The sequence below is a fragment of the Stenella coeruleoalba genome (assembly GCF_951394435.1).
Source record: "Stenella coeruleoalba genome assembly, chromosome: 14".
Lineage (NCBI taxonomy): Eukaryota > Metazoa > Chordata > Mammalia > Artiodactyla > Delphinidae > Stenella > Stenella coeruleoalba.
The window spans coordinates 57479691-57498413 of NC_137160.1; the positions used below are offsets into that span (position 1 = coordinate 57479691).

General features: G+C 46.3%; 1 protein-coding gene across 10 annotated transcripts in view; it reads right to left on the minus strand.

Moving 5' to 3' along the window:
• L3MBTL4 (L3MBTL histone methyl-lysine binding protein 4) overlaps positions 1-18723 on the minus strand; it is a 379209-nt gene that overhangs the window by 172315 nt on the left and 188171 nt on the right. For all 10 annotated transcript variants that reach the window (XR_013831388.1, XR_013831389.1, XR_013831390.1 and 7 more), the window contains exon 13: positions 18374-18488. Coding sequence is in view for 7 of the 10 variants with exons in the window: in XM_079943122.1 (XP_079799248.1) it covers positions 18374-18488 (115 nt within the window). In the remaining 3 variants the exon portion in view is untranslated. The remainder of the gene's footprint in view (positions 1-18373; positions 18489-18723) is intronic.

Sequence of the window (18723 nt, forward strand, 5' to 3'; positions counted from 1 at the left end):
GGATGCAGTTCAACCCCAGTCACTTAGCAAGCGTTTTATGGAGAAATGACATTAGCACCCGGTGGTAATAGCCACTAGAGTGGATACAGAAAAGGAAAACAGATTCAAATGTCACTGATAACAGACAAGAAAGATACATTATTTCTTCTTAACTTTAAAATAAAAACAACCACTGAGGATTATTCATTCATTTAAAGAGATACCAAGTGCCTGTTATGTGTACCCTGGATGCTAGAGATACGGTGAACTAAATAGAAGACATGCCCGCTTTGAGCTCACCTTCTGGTGCCAGAGACAGAGTAAACTACAAATAGAAACAGTGTAGGGCTTCCCTGGTGGCGCAGTGGTTGAGAGTCCGCCTGCCGATGCAGGGGACACGGGTTCGTGCCCCGGTCCGGGAAGATCCCACATGCCGCGGAGCGGCTGGGCCCGTGAGCCATGGCCACTGAGCCTGCACGTCAGGAGCCTGTGCTCTGCAACGGGATGGGCCACAACAGTGAGAGGCCCACGTACAGCAAAAAAAAAAAAAAAAAGAAACAGTGTAGCATCAGTGATGGTGCAAGGGAGGAAGAGAAAGCGACCAGGTGGCAGTGGGGACCCTGGTTCAAGGCAGAGTCATCAAGGAAGAGGTCCTGATGTTCGGACAGGATCCTGTGTGCAGTGAAGGCACGAGCCGTCCTGGGACAACAGCAGGAAGGCCAGCGTGGCCGGAGCCGCGTGGACAATGGAAAGGGCGCAAGAGGCGAGGTGGCGAGGGCCACGGTGAGGCCTCCGCTGGACGCCGGGCTTGACAGGGCCCGTCTGAAGGACCGAGTGGGGAGTGAGTCACTGAGGACTGAACTTACTGCAGCCTGTTCTTTGAGCAGTGCTTACTTCTTCTACGCAGAGCTCAGGAAGGGCTACAGGCTGGCTCTACGCTGTGGTTGAGGCATCCGTGCCTGGCATTAAAGCCGTGACCAGGATCAGAGAGATTCTTAACTGCTGGTAGTTAAGGGATGTCTGGAACCTTGAGGTGGGAGCCAGTGATCTGCGATGTTCTGAGCTCTAGTTTCTACCCACGTGGCCCGATCTCCGAATGAACATGACTCACAGGACGCCACCCCTAGGCACCTGCATGCAGGGGAGATGCTGGTTGATACAGAGCAGGTTAAAACTGCACTTCCCTCATGCGAGCTACACTGAGAGCTGGGGAGCAACGTGGAGAAAAGTTATTTCAACCACATCCTTCCCTGAGATGCCACAGTGAGTTTGTGTCCGTGGAGCGGAGGAGAGGCCTGAGGACTGAGCTCTGGGTGACACAACAGGTAGAGACTAAAAGGAAGGAGGAGGGAGGAGGCCGGGAAGCCATGCGCCCGGGGCCAAGGCACGAAGGCTGTGATGCCTGGGGCTTGCAGTGGACAGACACCAACAAGCCAGACTGACCTTCAAGGGAGAAGGGAGAGAAGAAAGGGGGAAACAATGGCATAAACTACTTTTTTGAGGAGTTTTAGTAGAAAAGGTGATATGAAAGTGGGTTGTGGTCAAGAAGGTGTTTTCCTTACTGTTTCTCTTTGAGTGATGATGGGAATGTTTCCGTAGAAGGAACCTGACAATGTAGAAACAGAGGGTGTAGTTGTGGGGAAAGGTCCTTGAGTCACGGCCAGCGAGGCCCGAGCATGGCCGGCCTCCAGGGAAGGAAGGCAGCGCGTGGGGACGGGAGGACCAGCGTTTCCACCGAGAGCTTTTATTTTCTCAGCCAAATAGGCAGTGAGATCATCAGCTGAGATTAAGGGCAAGGAGAGCAACAGGATTAAATCTAGGACTAAACATTTAAAAATAAGCAAACTGGCGAAATATGCACATGTTCTCACTCCAAGTAATTAAGCTTCCGCTATCTTTATTTTGGATTGGAAACTTTTAGGCTAGTACCCTGTTTTGTTTTGTTTTTTCCCACCCCACCCCCCAGGAAATTTATATCATAGTTTGCTAAAAAGATTTAATGAAATAATTACCCCAAATGTTGGAGGATGCAAACAATAAGCATATCATTACAACTGAAATTATAGGTTAATCATACCTATTCTCGATCTCCTGATGAAATTAGGGACAATAAACACCTGTTGTGCTATAATAATGAGTTCCTCAAAAAGAAGAAGAAAATAATGTAACCAAACACCATGGTTGCCTGTACTAGGTTTCAGGCTGTCAGATTTCATGATATATAAATGAAATAGAACAATAATTTTCTGAAATGGGAATGCAGTAAAATAATGTTTTAAAAGGATTCTAAAAATGTAAATATCAGCTGATCTAAAAAAGCTTTAAAGTATAACAAGGGCAGTAATAGTAGAAGAGGGTAAACTAACCACCTACCTAAGGCAGGAAAACATTTAGAAGGAGGAAGAGTCGGGAAAGACCAGTGGACCTAACAGTAATCACACTGGTTCCACCTCACAGAGTGCCCTGGGGTAAGAAGAGACAGCAGCGTGGACAGAGCAGACCCGAGAGAGCTTCTGAGCAGCCACGGTGAAAAGTGAAACATGTCACATGGGGGTTTTGCTCCATATTTAAAAGGAGACAGCAGAGTAGCTGGCAAAGATTTTCTTAGCAAAATATAATAAAATGCACTTATCACATGTAGAGTTTTAAATGAGAGACCGAATGGCACAGTGTGCAGCTGGTAAACTACAAAGGATCCTGGGCAGGGAAGGTCTCCTGTCTACGTGCGGACACAGGACCAGGGAGACCAGGGCTTTGCTGGAAAACAGGGCGATTTGGCCCAAGGGACCAGATGAAAGCACCGTAGACCTGGCCGTGCACTGGCCTGAGCCACCGTGAGAAGGATACAAGGCTGGGAGGAAGTGTGCGTGGTGGTACGTGACATATGGCTGTAATGACATTAAGGACAGAGGGAGAAATACACGTTTGATCCCATACACCTCTCCTTCAAACATTCTAAAGTAAAGAATTTGTACCATCTATTTAAAAACACAAGACTAGGCTCTTTTTTTCATTACTGAATAGCACAGGCCTTCATAAAATGCCAACCTGCCTTGTAACCCGTTTTTAACCTTTCAAAAACTCAGGAAAGTGACATCCTTGATTTATGGAAGGGGAAACTGGGAGGGGTCCACAGAGATCACACAGAAGCACCGAATTTTAGGAGCAGAAGAGTCGTAGAGACACAGGCACACAGAGAAATTGGTTTACACGTAACTGAAGTAAATTGAATTAAACCTACTTCTTTCAATAACTGATAACCGTGCTGTGAGGAACTGAAGGGTAATACAGCATCGAAAAGCATCCAGTACAAATGCTATTTCACTAGACGGTCCTATGTCATTTTTTTCATTATTTTTAAGAAAGAAATCAAAGCAGATGCACTTGTCTTCTAAACCTTAACTTTTATACAAATTCTCTCTCAAAGATAATATAAAAAACCAAGACTACTTTCTTACTTTCCGAAACTCCTAATTTAGCTGATCTTTTATATGAAAACCGCTTTTTTTTTAAATGACAAAAGTGGTGCTTGGTTTATGTAAATGGATTACTCCCACCTAATCTAAGTGAAAATGCTGCAATCCACCCCCTCCTCTCCTCTGATTCTCGTGCATTCTCTCTCCCACTCTTGATTTCATTTCTTGGTTTCTACTTCTCTCTCTTCCCCCCCTCTCCCCCAACTGTACCTTGTGCAGCAAGATACTAAATAAACAGAAGCCACAAGGCTGTCCTTATTCCCAGGATTTTCCTTATTCATATGAAGGGAGATAACAGACAGGCCTAAAACTGTAAGTAAACCACGGTTGCTTATGACTTGTTTTTGAGCTTTCCCAATCCTTGAACTAATTTTCCCCCCTTTTACTAAAAGAAGAAATTAGATAATAAGTTCCATTTTCACTGAAAGTGTCACACATGATTTGCTGACTAAAAAATCAAACTGATTAGTTGCTGACAGAAACGTCATCTGTTCTCGTAACCAAACATGTATAAATATAAAAGTTATTTAGAAGAATTAAGCACACCCTATAACTCAAGACTCCAAAGTGGGGTAATTAGAAAACCAACCCAATAACCTGCAGATTATACCTAAAGCGGGTACCACGGCATCCATAGTCCCTCCTCAAATTGGCCTTGACCTCGTGTGCCCACACTAAGAACTTTCCTCACCACGGAGCTTTTGGACATTCTTAATGGAAAATGCTGGGAGTCGCTTGAGAAACGCTTTTAAGTATTTATTAATAATTATGTTTCTCCCCATGGTTCCTACTCTAACCCTAAATTGACAGTTAATGAAGTTCCCACGCTGAATGACTTGGGAACAGTGTTGTCAGAACTGCCACGTTTCTAAGGGGAAGGAAGCCTCCCTCCTCCGTCGTGTCTGTAACAGATGCTCCGATGAAACGGGAGGAGCTGCTCACCTTCCCCCCCCCCCCCCCCCCCCCCGCCCCCGAGACCCAAGCCCAGATCACAGTGACTCTGAATCAGGCTGGATTTCAGGCCTGAGAGACAACAGCCCTTCCTGGGTGTGTCAGAGCCTCCCCGGGGAGGGGAGCTCCATGGAGGGGACACCATCGGCCGGGCCTCCACGTGCTGCCGGACGGAAAGAGCAAATAACAGACACAAAGGCCTCCGTTCCGAGAAGGCGCCCGTCGCAGGCTCCGACCACCCCGAGCCTGACTTGCCTCTGGCTGGGCGAGTGTCCCCGGAGCACGGACCCTCACTGCCCTGTCGGTCCGGTCGGAACACCTGGTCAGAGACCATGGACACGGCAGGATCCCAAGAGCCTGGGAGTCCACCAGAGGACAGAGGCAGGGGCACAAAGATGTTCAAATATAGAAATCTCCAGGTCCCACAAAATCAGAATTCCAGAGGCAAGCTTCTGAATCTTATTTCTTAAGTGTTCCCCATCCAGGCTGGGAACCACTGCCCGAGTCCATCCGGTTATTTTTGCAAGGAAGGAAATAAAGGGTTAGAAGTTTAAATAATTAGTGCTAGACCATAACTCGTATTTTGGCGGTTCGGACAAGAATTTAAGCTCCTGGCTTGCAGCTCTGGGCTCTTTCCCTCTGCTACACAGCCCCATAAGTAACTGCTATAAGCTCAACTTTTATACGTTTATACACACAATCTTTCTTAGTCAACCATCCCTAGCTTTAAAAGACAGCAGGAGTAGCCACGCATGTCAAAGTCGTCGTCACACACCTGAAATGAACAGAATGAAGTCTGGGTGATCACACCAGGCAGGCCACCGCGGATGGATATGGGAAGGAGCACGAGCTCGGAGTCAGAGACCCCACTCCTCTCCTCAGCCACCTGCCCCGTGCTCCCCATAATGGGAGCAGACACCCCAGCTCATGATGGCCCGGGTGTTCACAACATGGTACCCACAACAGGACCCTCACCTCACACCCATCACTCACCTCCCCGACCCTGCCGACCGTCTAGCTGGCTGATGGAAGGGTAACCCCCTGTGCTGGCCTTACACAAACACACTCTTCAGTAACTGTGACTGAACACTTTTTTTGGCCTCACTTGCTGAATTTAGAAGCTACCCCTAGAATAAGAGGTGACTCCACTGTGTTGCTAAATTTTCCCTGGATGCCTGGCATTGAATAAAATTTGGTCAGAGGAATTATATTTAAAAAGTCCCCTCCCGTTCTGATGATTTTCATTACAAAACAGGTCCATTGACGTGAAAAAGAGGACGATGACTTCAAAGAAAATGATGGAGGATGTTCTCGCCAATCCAGAAAACACAACGCACATTGAAGAACAGAAACTTGCAAAACCACGTTTCTTTTACTCAGCTTTACAATTCCTCAGGACATAAAGGCTTTTCATGTCCAGGAAAACAGCCAAGTAAACCAGCAATAAGGAGAATGTAGGATGATTCAAGGGCACGGTGTCCTGAAGGAGAGGGTCAGGGCTGCAGAAGGACAAGTGGCATGCTATCAGCAGCTGTGTCCTGCTCAATGCCTTCAACTGTTTGGTGCCGACAGAAATAATGGTGCAGAGAGAAAATGTCTGTGAAGGGATGACGCCAGTCAAATTAGGAGCATTCTAAAGAATGCTCTAGGGCTGGCGAGACGCAGGAGAGGACAGCAGGCCGCTGGCCTGGCCTCGGCAGCTCTGACCGTGCGTCTGCAGCCTCGGCTCAAGGAGCTCCCAGACACGTGGGTCCCGGGAGCAGGGCATGGAGGAGAGGTCTGTGGTCGGGCTGCCGGGTGTGCTGGCACAGAGAGCTGTTAGCCCAAGAAGTGGCCGGTGTTCTGCCCTCTCTGATAATCACAGTGATCTCATGTGAAGTAAAACTCGCTCTTTTGCCAAGGAAAACAATTCTAATTTTTACTTTCTGGCTTAAAATGAATATCAAAACATGGATGAAAAGTAATGTATAAGCCGAAGGCTCTTAGCTACCCAATAATTCTGTATATTTTCAGTTCTATAAGTTTGTCATTTGCAGTATTCATTCAAGTTTAGGTTTGTGTATAAATTTTCAACTTCTTGATTCTTGGTTGCTTAAAATGCAAAGTGAAATGGAAATCAAACCCCATAATCTCCATACAGCTTCTTTTATGATGCAAATATATAGTGTTTATTTTACATGAAAAATATCTGATTCCATCATCATTCCATGGAGTCCTTTACAGATGTATCTACTTATAAAATAAAATGGACAAGTATTTTTTAATCTTTCTAATACGAGGAAAGACAAAGGAACAAAACATCTCCAAGATGCTAACAGCACTAAGCTTGTCTTTAAAGCAACTGTGGAGTTGCCCTCACCTACCTCCAAGCCCTAAGTGTGAGAGAAGAAGTAGGTGTGGACAGGAGAAAGCACCTCAGGAGGAGGAATTTCTGTCTCTTCACACCGAATCCCGGTGCCCAGCTAGCGCTGCAGTGCCCTGCATGACCTCCACCAAGGCTCCCAGAGGTGCCGGGTAACAGGGTCAGCTCTCCCTCCAAGCTTCGTCATCCTGGTCACCAGTGCACAACTATGTCCCAAAGGACTTTCCAAGTCCTGGTACAGTGCTCAGTATACTGGTGATACCAAGTAAACCTTCATTCAGTGACAACAGAAACGCTACCCCCTAAGAAGGGAAAACCTCCCCTCTCCAGTCGTATTTCCAGGCAGGCAGTCGATCACCCAAGGATCCCATCAATCAGGCCCTGTAGGGGGCCAAAGGAATAGGAGTATAATAATTGCATCTTGTCCCCTTTTCTTGAAGGCATTATGGTCTTCTGAAGAGGGTGACAACTCTGTCAGAGAAATCCTGAAAGGTGGACGTCCATGTGCTGACGTCCACAAACCTGGCCCGATGTGACTCATAAACTGGAACAGGGTAAGGACCGGTTTCACCCACTGTCAAACCACTGGGTTATTCCATGACTTTTAGGAGTTAGTGTGCATTTGTTTTCAGTGCCAGTGATGTACCTTGTTTAGACACAATCTATCAGCATCTGTAATGGACAACTAAGACCACCTGGTCACAGGACACCTCAGCTGTGAACGGCGTGTGGCTACGGGGAGCAGGTAACCTGCACAGGGCACCAGAGACCAAGCTTTAGAACAAAGTGAGTGAATCCTGCCCTCACCCCTCCAGCAGGTAGAGTATACAGGACGAGCACTTCAACAAGGAACATTTAAAACAGGAATATCATTAAGACTGTGAGTACATTTTGAAATGTATTATTTTCCCTGATAAGTCTATCATGTAAATCTGTAATTAGGGACTCCTAAAATAGCTAACTTTTTTTTTTTTTTAACACGATATGCTGTAATTGTCTATCAAGTCAATGAGTACTTAGGGACTCTTAAAACTGCTGATTACTTGCTTGCTGTATTTTGGAAGAACGAGTACTGAAGATTCCTTATGAAATTCTCCTTAAAACAGAATGAAATTGGAAATGTGCTGTTACCTGGCTAAGTTAACCATCTTCAATTTTTCCTTGGAAGGACATCTATCCATCATCATAGGTATCATTCCATATCTGGATTATAACTGCATTAACTCCTATTTTATAATCTAAGTGAATTTCCATCTCTGACAGAATAAAATGTTTCTAATTCCCAATTCGAAATTGGGTCCCAAATGTTTCTAATCCCAAAGGTCCCAAAGAGGGCTTTATTAATCATTTATTCCTTAATGTAGATTTAAGTCATTTATCTCACTTAACAGGATAAACAATGTGCCAGGCCACATGGTATGGTATTTACGATTCATTCTGTCGTATTTATACATCTGCTGGGTAATGAACTAAATGGAATAAAAATGAGCTATATCTTCTATCAAGTCACGTTCTGTCATGCTTATTTATGTTGAACAGTTAAATAAATTAGCAATGTTCTCAAGGCCCTTAATATAGGTTATAAAGGTTACAGATATTCTTATAGTAGTTTGTACTACTAGTAATATACACTTTAACTTCATAATAATGTTTTGTTTAATGTATTGTGTAATCAAGCATCACAATTACTTCCAAACATAAATCAAGCAGAAGCTAACGAAAGAACGATGACAAGATTACTTAGACACAGAAGCCAGCTAGGAAATCTCCTCTTTCTGCCTGTCGACTTCCTATTCATGAAAGATTCTTTTGTTAGCTGTGGGGGATGTTTGGCCCACGTGTCCCCTACTAGGGCCTGAACAGACTAATTGCATAGCTACTACTCAAGACCTCACTCCATAAAGGTTGCAGGCGAGAGCCCAGGCTGGTCTCTCGAGATGCTTGTTGTTTTGGCATAAGTTATTAACCAACTCTTAGAGAGAGAAATGGATAAACAGATAAATATTTATTGGAAGCCAGACACTGGGGAAATGCTGACAGACACTCCACTCATGAAGCTGACAGTCTCATGGGGACTAGTGACAGAAAGCAAGGAAACAGACAATTAGAGTAATTACGTATTGTGATATGCACAGAGGAGCAAAGGGAGTGGTGAGATGGAAAATCACAGTGATGTAACATGGCCAGGAAGGCCTTGCTCAGACGGGATCATCTGAGATGAACTCTAAAGGGTGGGAAAGAGTCATATCTTAGAAGAGCAGATGGACTGTTCTGGACAGAGAAGATGGCGTATGCAAAGGCCCTGGGGTGGAAACAATTTGCATTTTAGAAATGGAAAGAAAGGAGTGAGTGGAGCAGAGGGAGGTGAAAGGAAGACAAGGGGGTCAGAGGTGTTGTGTGTTCACCTCACGTTCTCTCTCTCTTCCTGCATTTCCCCGTCTGGTCTCATCCCACCCCCTCCTCAGGCTGGTGCTGAAGTGGGCATTTATTTATGAACAGGGAGCCCCCAGACAAGGCTGGGTGAGGGCCAGCTATCTGCCTCCTTTGGTATACTAAGGAGTGGCTGTGCATCACTAGGAAACGATCCCACATGGCAGAAGGTAATGGTGCAGCAGTGGCCAGTGGCCAAGTTAATGAGCCCAAGGCTGTCCTGCTTCAGCACAGCCTGTGTGGGATCACAAGGGACCCAGAAGTTCATCCGTGCCTTAGTGAGGAAGCTCGGGGTCTCTGAAAGGGCTGGAGGGTAAGCAGAGGCCTGGGGTCAGGATACAAAAGCCACGTAAAGAGAGAGCTGAGGACTAGAGAAAACAGCCAGACCACACAACGTGGGGGCGGCATCCTGGGGCATGAAGATACTGGTCCCCCAGGCCCGAGAAGGATTCCTCTTTACGGATCAGTGAGGCTCATCCGGCCCTTTCCCTAGAAGCAGCTGCACACCCTGTGAGCTGCTGATTTTCACGAGCAACGTACTCTGACTGCAGGCTCTCCAGGCGTAAGGCTGGGATGCAATGTCACCTATTTCTGTGTTTTGCCCCCCGCTTCCCATCACGCCCCCTGCAACGCTGCTGATGCTGCAAAACAGAGGCTGCTGTCCCTTTCTGGAAACCCAGGCTCAGCACTGCCAGAGGCCTCTCCACGGCTGGAACCTCATACCGGCTGGGTCACCCCCCCGCAACCCGCATCTGAAGAGGGGTAACGGGAGTGGAGCCTGACCTGATTATAAAGGTACACACTGTGGATTCAGCCAAGTCAGGAAGAACATTCCGACCAGGGCCAGAGGCCCACCTTTGTCTCTAACAAGGTGGGCAAACCACTGCGTCTCTAGGCCCTTGAATGATGGCTGGGGGATTGACGAGCTCACAGGATTCTGGCAGGTTTATGTTCTACCTCCACATGGCTGGTGCCTCCCAAGGACAAAGCGTTTTTTCTAGTTGGCTGGAACTCTCCGAGAATAAGAATCAGATCCTCTCTCCTACACCTGCTGGGTCCCGCACCCTTGCAGAGAGGGTGGTTCGTTCCTCTCAAGCTGGGATGGGGCATTCACGGCGCCAGCACAGAGGCCAGTCCAGTCTGCTGGGAGGGTCGCCTGCCGGGAGATGCCCTCCCTGGAGGGCTGGTGGCCCTGTGTCACCCACATCCCCACCGGCTCCTGTGAGGGCACATTGGTACTTTGTCATTTCAGAAAAAAAACACTATACTTGCGCTGGTGAGAAACGTCGATTGGTTACCACGTGGCGCGTCCAAATCTGCATTGAATTTAGACGGTGATTCTTCTGTCTCCAGCTACATCTACTTTATTAGAGGCACTGGGACCTGTCATATTTCTATTTTATTACTTCTATCACTACTTTAAAATATGAACAAAACGTTTCCATGCAATCAAATATTTCCTTCTGTTTAACTCTGATTTCTAAAAGGGTGTTTAAAACAAGGCCTGAGGGGGCAGGGGGGTGAAATAAGTATAGACAAACGACCTTTATGAAGTGTAGGAAGTCAGGAAAACGACAAACAGACAGGTCAGACATTCAGCGGCCCACTGTGCACGGCGGACGGGCCTGAGCCATCCTGGTCCATGGGGTGGGGTGGCGGGGGGAGGTCAGCTAGGGTCAGAGGGCCAGGCCAGGTGGCTGATGAGCACACTTGACTCTGGCCCCGCCACAGGTGTTTTTCTGACATGCATCCACCACCTGCAAGAGCTGTGAACGGTCAGAGCAGCAGAGGTGAGTGATACAAAGAGCCTGCCCCGCAGACCTCGTGGTCTCCGGGAGCCGCCGTCCCCCCCTCAGCCTGTGTCTGCAGCCCGAGCCTGCCTGCTCGTGGCAGCGGGGTGAGCCTGCGACGGGGACCGGCAGCGGGCAGCCCCTGCCTGCCGGGGAGAGCCATTCTAGAAAGCGGGACGGCGAGCACAGAGGCACCGAAGCACATCCCACCAGTCGGCGCGCGGGGGACTGTGCCGAGAAACAGAGGCGGCTCCGGGGCCAAAGGGTGCAGGCGGCTTGTCCGGGAGGGGACACCTGAGCGAGCCTCAGGAGGTAGCATGCGGCGGCATCCAGCTGCAAGTCAGGAACAGCAGCAGCTCAAGCGGAGACACACAGCTGGCGTGCTGCGGGCAGGGCCAGGCCAGGGCAGCGGGCCGGGCGATGCCAGCTACAACTGGCAGCTGCCATCTACCTCGACGAGGATTAAACCACGAGCCGCTGCAGCTGCTGACCTTCAACAGCCCCTGAAACGAGTTCAGGGTGAACTCTGTGCTTTGGGAAAAACTGGCACAACAGGTCTTCAGACAGTTAGATATTTTCAGGCGCTGATTTTATGAGCCCAATTCTTGTATCTCCTTGTGTCTAGAAAAGCACTAAAATCCCTCATGGTGACGTCTGCTCCTTGTCACTAGCAGTAACCTTCTGCAAAAAATACGTGCTTGCTTGCACGCTTCGCCCTTCACCAAAATCACATCTATACCAACCTTCCCCCTACATCTTTGGAACAGTTTCTCAGAGCTATCTGAAATGCTGTCTTCTGGGCTATGGCCCCCATTTTGCCCCAAATTAAACTTAACTCACAACTCTCATGCTGTGTGTTATTTTTTCAGTTGAGAGCAAGCAGGGAAAAGAGCAAAAACCCTGGCGGGAGCTTCCAGGGGCCCCAGGTGAGGACGCCAGGGCAGGAGAGCGGCAAGAAAAAGGTCACTCTAATGCAACAGAACAGAGGACAAAATCCTGCGGGACGACGAGGATGAAGAGACAATTCATCTCCCTGAGGACATCAGACAAAGCTTTGGAGAGGAGCTGACCCCTGACTGCAAAGAACTTCACCTTCTGCCCAAATGCTGTGGCATAAACACTGGGCACAAGGAACGCAGAGCCCACCCAGAGGCCAAGGAGCCACCCCTGTAGACTTAAGGAGAGAGGCAGGAGCAGACCGGAGGACAGAGGACAGGGCCACGGCCCACACTGGGGGTGAAGGAGCTGCAAGCTGTGCCCACCGACCAAGGAAGGCGCACAGGAGAGCTGCTGACACGCGTCTCGTCAAACAACCAGAAAGCTACTGAACGACAGTGAGAATAACTTCATGTCTCTAGTGGTGTACATTTACGACTGCTATTGTGAGTTATAATAAGTATATACTGAGTCTTCATCCCTGTCCTGGCACAGAGCTCCTAAAATCCTTGGAATTTTCTGTGTCTTCTGTTAACATTAATGAGGTGACTTTTGGAAAGCATGGAAGGATGGGGGCCGGTGGCCAGGAGAACCAATCATCAGAGGTTTGGAACTCCCAGACTTCTAGTCCAACCCCCCGAGCCCCGACCTCAGGGAGGGGAGAGGAGCTGGAAGTCAAGTTCAATCACCAATGGCCAATGATTTAATCAGTCGTGCCTCCGTAATGAAGCCTCCACAAAAACCCCAAAGGATGGCCAGGTTGGCGACACCCTGAAGACTGGGGGAGAGTGGGGCCTGGGGAGGGCAGGGGAGCTCCGACCCCTCCCCCAGACCTCACCCTGCACATCTCTTCCACAGGCTGTTCCTGAGTTAGATCCTTTTATGATGAACCAGTGACCTAGCGGGTAAACTGTTCCTCTGAGTTCTGTGAGCCGCTCTAGCAAATCAAACCTAAGGAGAGGGTGGTGGGAACCTACAGATCTACAGCTAGTTCCCCGGAAGCACAGGTGACCACCTGGACTTGTGACTGGTGTGTGAACTGGGGATGGGGATGGGGATGGGTGGGGACAGTCACGTAGGACTGAGCCCTAACCTCCAGTAAACAGTGTTAGACTTGAGCTGAACCATGGGACACCTGGCTGGTGTCGGAGAATTGCTTAGTGTGGGTGAAAAACCCACACGCACATTGGAACTGGGTGCAAAACATATTCAGATTTTTATTTTAAAGAACAGCAAAGTTCTTTCATTTGTAGTTTCATGGGGCTTATGGGGCCTGCTTTTCTTTTTCTTTTTTTTTGCGGTACGCAGGCCTCTCACTGCCGTGGCCTCTCCCGTTGCGGAGCACAGGCTCCGGACGCGCAGGCTCAGTGGCTATGGCTCACGGGCCCAGCCGCTCCACGGCATGTGGGATCCTCCTGGACCGGGGCACGAACCCGTGTCCCCTGCATCGGCAGGCGGACTCTCAACCACTGCACCACCAGGGAAGCCCCAAAGGCCTGCTTTTCTTCAGTCTAAGTCAGTCATTCTAAATTTTTCAAACTGTCCTACGTGTCATTCCAAATTCACTCAGAGATCAGCAGCCCCTTGACGGACAGTGCAATTATAACAAAGAACCATACTGGTTGTTTAAGCTTTAGGAAGTAAAGTCAACTCCCAATTTTCTGGATCAATGAAGAGAAACGGCGGCCTAGGAAGCAAATGTGCCTGTGCTCTTCACTCGGCCCTGCTCCTTCCTGTGGGGTCACTGAGCCCAGACGACCAGCAGCAGGCATTACGGTGGTCAAGGCATTTCATCTCCCAAGCCTGCGAGTCCCAGAGGTGAAGTAACTCGCCCAAAGGCACAGGCAGTCAGGGCAGAATGGAAACTTAAACCCAGGTTTTTCTAAATCTGAGGTCTATCATCTTGCTTCTCAAGCTCGGTAAATTTCCAAAGGAAAAAACATCGGGCATCCCATTGCCTGGTGGATTTGTGGGCAAATGATTAATAATATAATAAAAGAAATGAGCTCTGTTTAAACAAATTTAGCATTGAATGTGACTGGGATTACAGTTTCCAAACGCTATGACTAAAAAGACTGCCAAAAGGCAATGCTGTAGCTGCCTGAAGTTGGCATGGGCTTTTGGTTCTGATATTTTTATATCTTTTCAAGGACATTCAGGGAATGCAAAGCACAACAGAAAGATCCTGACACCTTAGTGCTAAATCTTAAGTATTTAATTTTGATTCTACTTGTAGAAAAAGTCCACCATGCAGGATTATATCTCAGATAAAACAGGAAAATTGTGCCCGCACGGCCTCAGACAAGGAGATCTCAATCTGGCAGTGGACACAAGGTGAAGTGCCTGTGAGCACCTGGCTGGTAACAGAGGCTGAGAGGAAGTCATCGTCACCTGATCCTACAAGCTGGCGCTCTTCCCAGCTGAATGGGGACATTCAAGTTTCACTCTCAAGAGGCTTTTCACAGTTACCTTTTCAAGAACTTACGTTTGTCCTTTGTGATTGAAGATTATGAATTATTAAATATCATGGTCTTGGCCAAAATACACTGCACAAGCATTTCTGCAGAAGTGTGGGGCTACACAGCATGTACTACATCTTGGCTCGGTTTCTGCAGTGAGTATAAATATGTTGATTGAGTGACATTAGAAATAGATACAAACTCATTTAGAAAAACAAAGTTTTAATTAAGTCTAATAAAATGTGCACGAGAGGGCTTCCCTGGTGGCGCAGTGGTTGAGAGTCCGCCTGCCGATGCAGGGGATGCGGGTTCGTGCCCCGGTCCGGGAAGATCCCACATGCCACGGAGCGACTAAGCCTGTGCGTCACAACTACGGAGACTGCATTCTAGAGCCCACGAGCCACAACTACTGAGCCTGTGAACCACAACTACTGAGCCTGCATGCCACAACTACTGAAGCCTGCGTACCTGAAGCCTATGCTCCGCAACGGGTGAGGCCGCCGCGGTGAGAGGCATGCGCACCGTGGCAGGGAGTGAGCAACTGGAGGGAGACTGCAGGCAGCAGCGACGACCCAATGCAGCCAAAATTAAATAAGTTAAAATAAAAATTAAGCCTTTTTCCAAGCCCTAAACGTTTAGTAGTCTTTGCAATGTTTGATCAATAAAGCTATCATATTATATATAATAAAGCACTCAAGGCAATTGTTGCATCACATAAATATCACAAAAGTAAAACAACAGAGTACAAACAATGTCTGAAAGTTAAAATGTCTGAAAATACCTTAAAATATCTGAAAATTAATGTGGGTAAGATGACTTTATCTGCTCATATGTGATAAAATGTTCTGTGTGGTTTTATAGATCTACTTACAAAATGTATTGGGTTGGCCGAAAAGTCGGTTCAGATTTTTAGTAAGTTGGTACGGAAAACCCAAACGAACTTTTTGGCCAACCCAATAATTACTTTGATCTGATTATCAAAGATATTGGACATACACATTTGGTTTGAATTGTATGAGTAAATAAGATCAACGCTTTGACTTAAAATAGCATGGGCAGTAAAAGATGATTTGATGTGGTTGTTTGTACAAATACACCCACAAGAGACGGGACAGGAATGAAGAGGCTACATGTGGTCGATACTGCGGAGCAAGTGCCCCGGCCAGCTCCCCACCACACAGGCACCTGACACCAACTGCAGGGTGTGACTTTCTGTAAACGAAGTTCAGAGAGCAGAGTGTAGCTGACGTATTGTCTTCAGAATCTTATGAGGCCAATGTTCAAGGCACCATGAGTCATTCTGTTTAGTATAAATGAAGTAATTCTGTTCTTGGTGGAAAACGGTGGAAGGGTAAGGCATGAGGTGAGAAGACAGACTGCGACAGGCCTGGTACATGTGAAAGAGTCTCAAGTCTAAAGATACTGCTAAGAGGTTAGATTTGGGTTTTCACAGACTGTTACAGCAGAGAAACAAGACAAGATAGTTAGGAAGCTGTTGCGACATCAATGCTAGACCGTCAAATTTTGTTTTGCTGGAGGACCTAGACAAACCATTTGCCTTTACTTTCCAGTGGAAAAAGATTCTGTGATAAATAAGTAGGCAAATAAATACTGGAGTAGGATTGTGTGTGTGTGTGTGTGTGTGTGTGTATTTTTGCTTTAACGATGGGGCCACGGATGATATATATTGAACCACACTATGAACATGTCTTAAAGTCTAGGTATTTAAAAATTAATAAGACTAATGATGCAGATATGAATAATTACAAAAAATAGGGTTAAACAAGTAACCTATAATAAACTGTATTAATAATAATTAATCCAAACAAACACGTTTATAACCAAAAAGCAAGCACAGCAGTAATACAATATCATGACCAACTGAAGACATCTAATTCCCCCAAATAATAGGGATTCCAATTACTTAAGTGCACATACCCAAAACAGGAATCTTATAATAGTGCCAGGAATACATGAAAGCCTGACTTAAGAAAAAACTAAATTTAAATATTTGGAAAACTCTAGCCACCTATTCATTTTAGCACAATTTCGAATTTTGTAATCCTTAATAATTCACATAGTTTTAGGTAAAAATGAAAATCTGTAGAATGTTACATCATTTTCTGAGAGCAGCTAACACTAATTGAGCACATCCTGTGGGCCAGGCAGTTTTTGAGGTGTTATGCACGAATTTATCTCATTTCATCATTACAGATTATGAGACTGACACACTAATATCACCTCCATTTTCTAGATGAGGAAACAGGCACAGATCACACAGCTAAGCAAAGCAGTGATACTGAGATTCACAAGTCAGCATTCTGACTCCAGATTTCACACGTTCAACCACTAGGCAATCCTGCCTCTAGAGCCTGAATTTTTAGATTGAGAGGATCAGTGTGACTCACTAACCAGCAACTTGCAGACCATATTCTGCAAACCATTTGTACCTATGACGAGAACTCAAATGCAGTGGTACTGGGAAGGGGAAGAAGGGGTCAGAGATGGGTTCTGAGAAATCCAGAAAGAGAACCATCAAGACTTGATGACTGGCTGTATGTGTGGGGTGAGGGAGGGGGAGGGAGGGAGCAGAGTCTATGACTGCATGGGAAGCAGCAACTTTGGAATCAAGTAGCAACTACGGTAGAAAGACAAGCTTTTGGCTTGGGATGGAGCTGAGGTTCGATCCATAGACTTTGCGAAGCTTCTGAGACATTTGGGTCGAGAAGCCAGGTAGGCAGCCTGACCGAGGAACAGGTAATGGGTGAGGCAGAATGAAGACAGCTGTCTCTGTACCTGAAACGCTGATCCGGGCCCATCTCCCTTGAAATCCCTACTTGAGAAGCTTACTGGGATGAGGGACAGAATGTGTGTGCTGGGTGGTTAACATCAACCAAGAGACACCTCCCTGGCAAGATGGGATGCAAGACCCGGGAGAACAGAAAGCGGGAACAGCAAAAAGCACAAAGCGAATGTGCTAACCCTTCCCCCTCCCATGGAACTGACCTTGTTCTCCCTGTCTTACATTCTCTGTATGCAGACCCTGCACTTGCTAATGCACTGTAAGTTACATGAGGACCTGCACCTCATCCATGTGTAGCTTTTGAAGAATCTAGGGCAATGTCAAAATGTTTGTCAAGTTATTAAGTCAGTAATTCTCATTATTTCTAAAGGAAGTTAAGGATCTCTTTCAAAGACGCAGTTAATCCTTTTAGATCTAAGGTTCAAGCATCATTGGGCTGGTTCATCCTCATTAACAGGATAGAAGGTTACCTTCACCCCAAGAAACCAAAGGGAGGACAACAGAAGCAGTGGGGGAACAAACCAAACATAAGGATGGAGAGTGCTCGCAAAATGTCTGAAACTAGTTATTAGTCATGTCAGCCTAATCTGATCAGAGGAATCCTGCAGATGAAAGAATGAAATATTCTGGTTCGAGGTTTATTAGAATTTAGAATGGTTAATTACCTCCTTAACTTTAAGTATCCAGAAAGACAGAAATAATGAAGATACCGACATAACAGAAGGTTGTCTTTTTTCCAATTTTTACAACTAAATTTTTTTTAATTGCTGAAGTTTAAAATACTTCTGTTCTTCTAAAACTTTTTGAAACCTACTCTATAAAACAAAATCAATTAAGATAAGATGTTTAAGAAAACAAAAAGTACTTCAGCTAAAAGTGAAGGCCCAAATTAGATGGATTTAGACCTGGCTCAGTTTTCCAAACTAAAATGTGGAAAACAAAGATTCTGCCAGACAACATTATCAAAATAATTCCTTAATGTTGATAACTCTTCATTTATATAGAGCATGTCTTTTGAGGCTTAATTGTGAATAACTGGCTTTCAGTGTAGCTATAGTGCTGATTAATCAATTCACCTATGTGATACTGAGCTTTAAAATACTTATAATGACATGAAATAAACAGCATTAAGATAGGCTCCAGGTTACGTATTTAAAAAGCAACAACACAAAGAGCAAGATACTCACAATGCGGCACTTCCAGGGGATGACCTGTGACGTCACACCATCCGACTGGGTGAATGTCAGGGCTGTCTGTATCCATCCAGTAGTCATATTTGTGGTCCCAGCCATCAAAATGGACCTGTTGGAAATGAGAATTTAGTAATCAGTATATCACTATGCCTGTGTCAAAATATTAGAGAACATATCTCTGAAATTGAGGTTAAAATTGCTGTAATCGCACATTACAGCTGAAACAATATTGAAACTGTGCTATGAAACAGCTTTCTAATCTAACCACCAAAGGCTGTTGTACCAATTTTTCCAAAAAATTTAAAAAGTTGTTACATTAAAAAATCTGTCGGGACTTCCCTGGT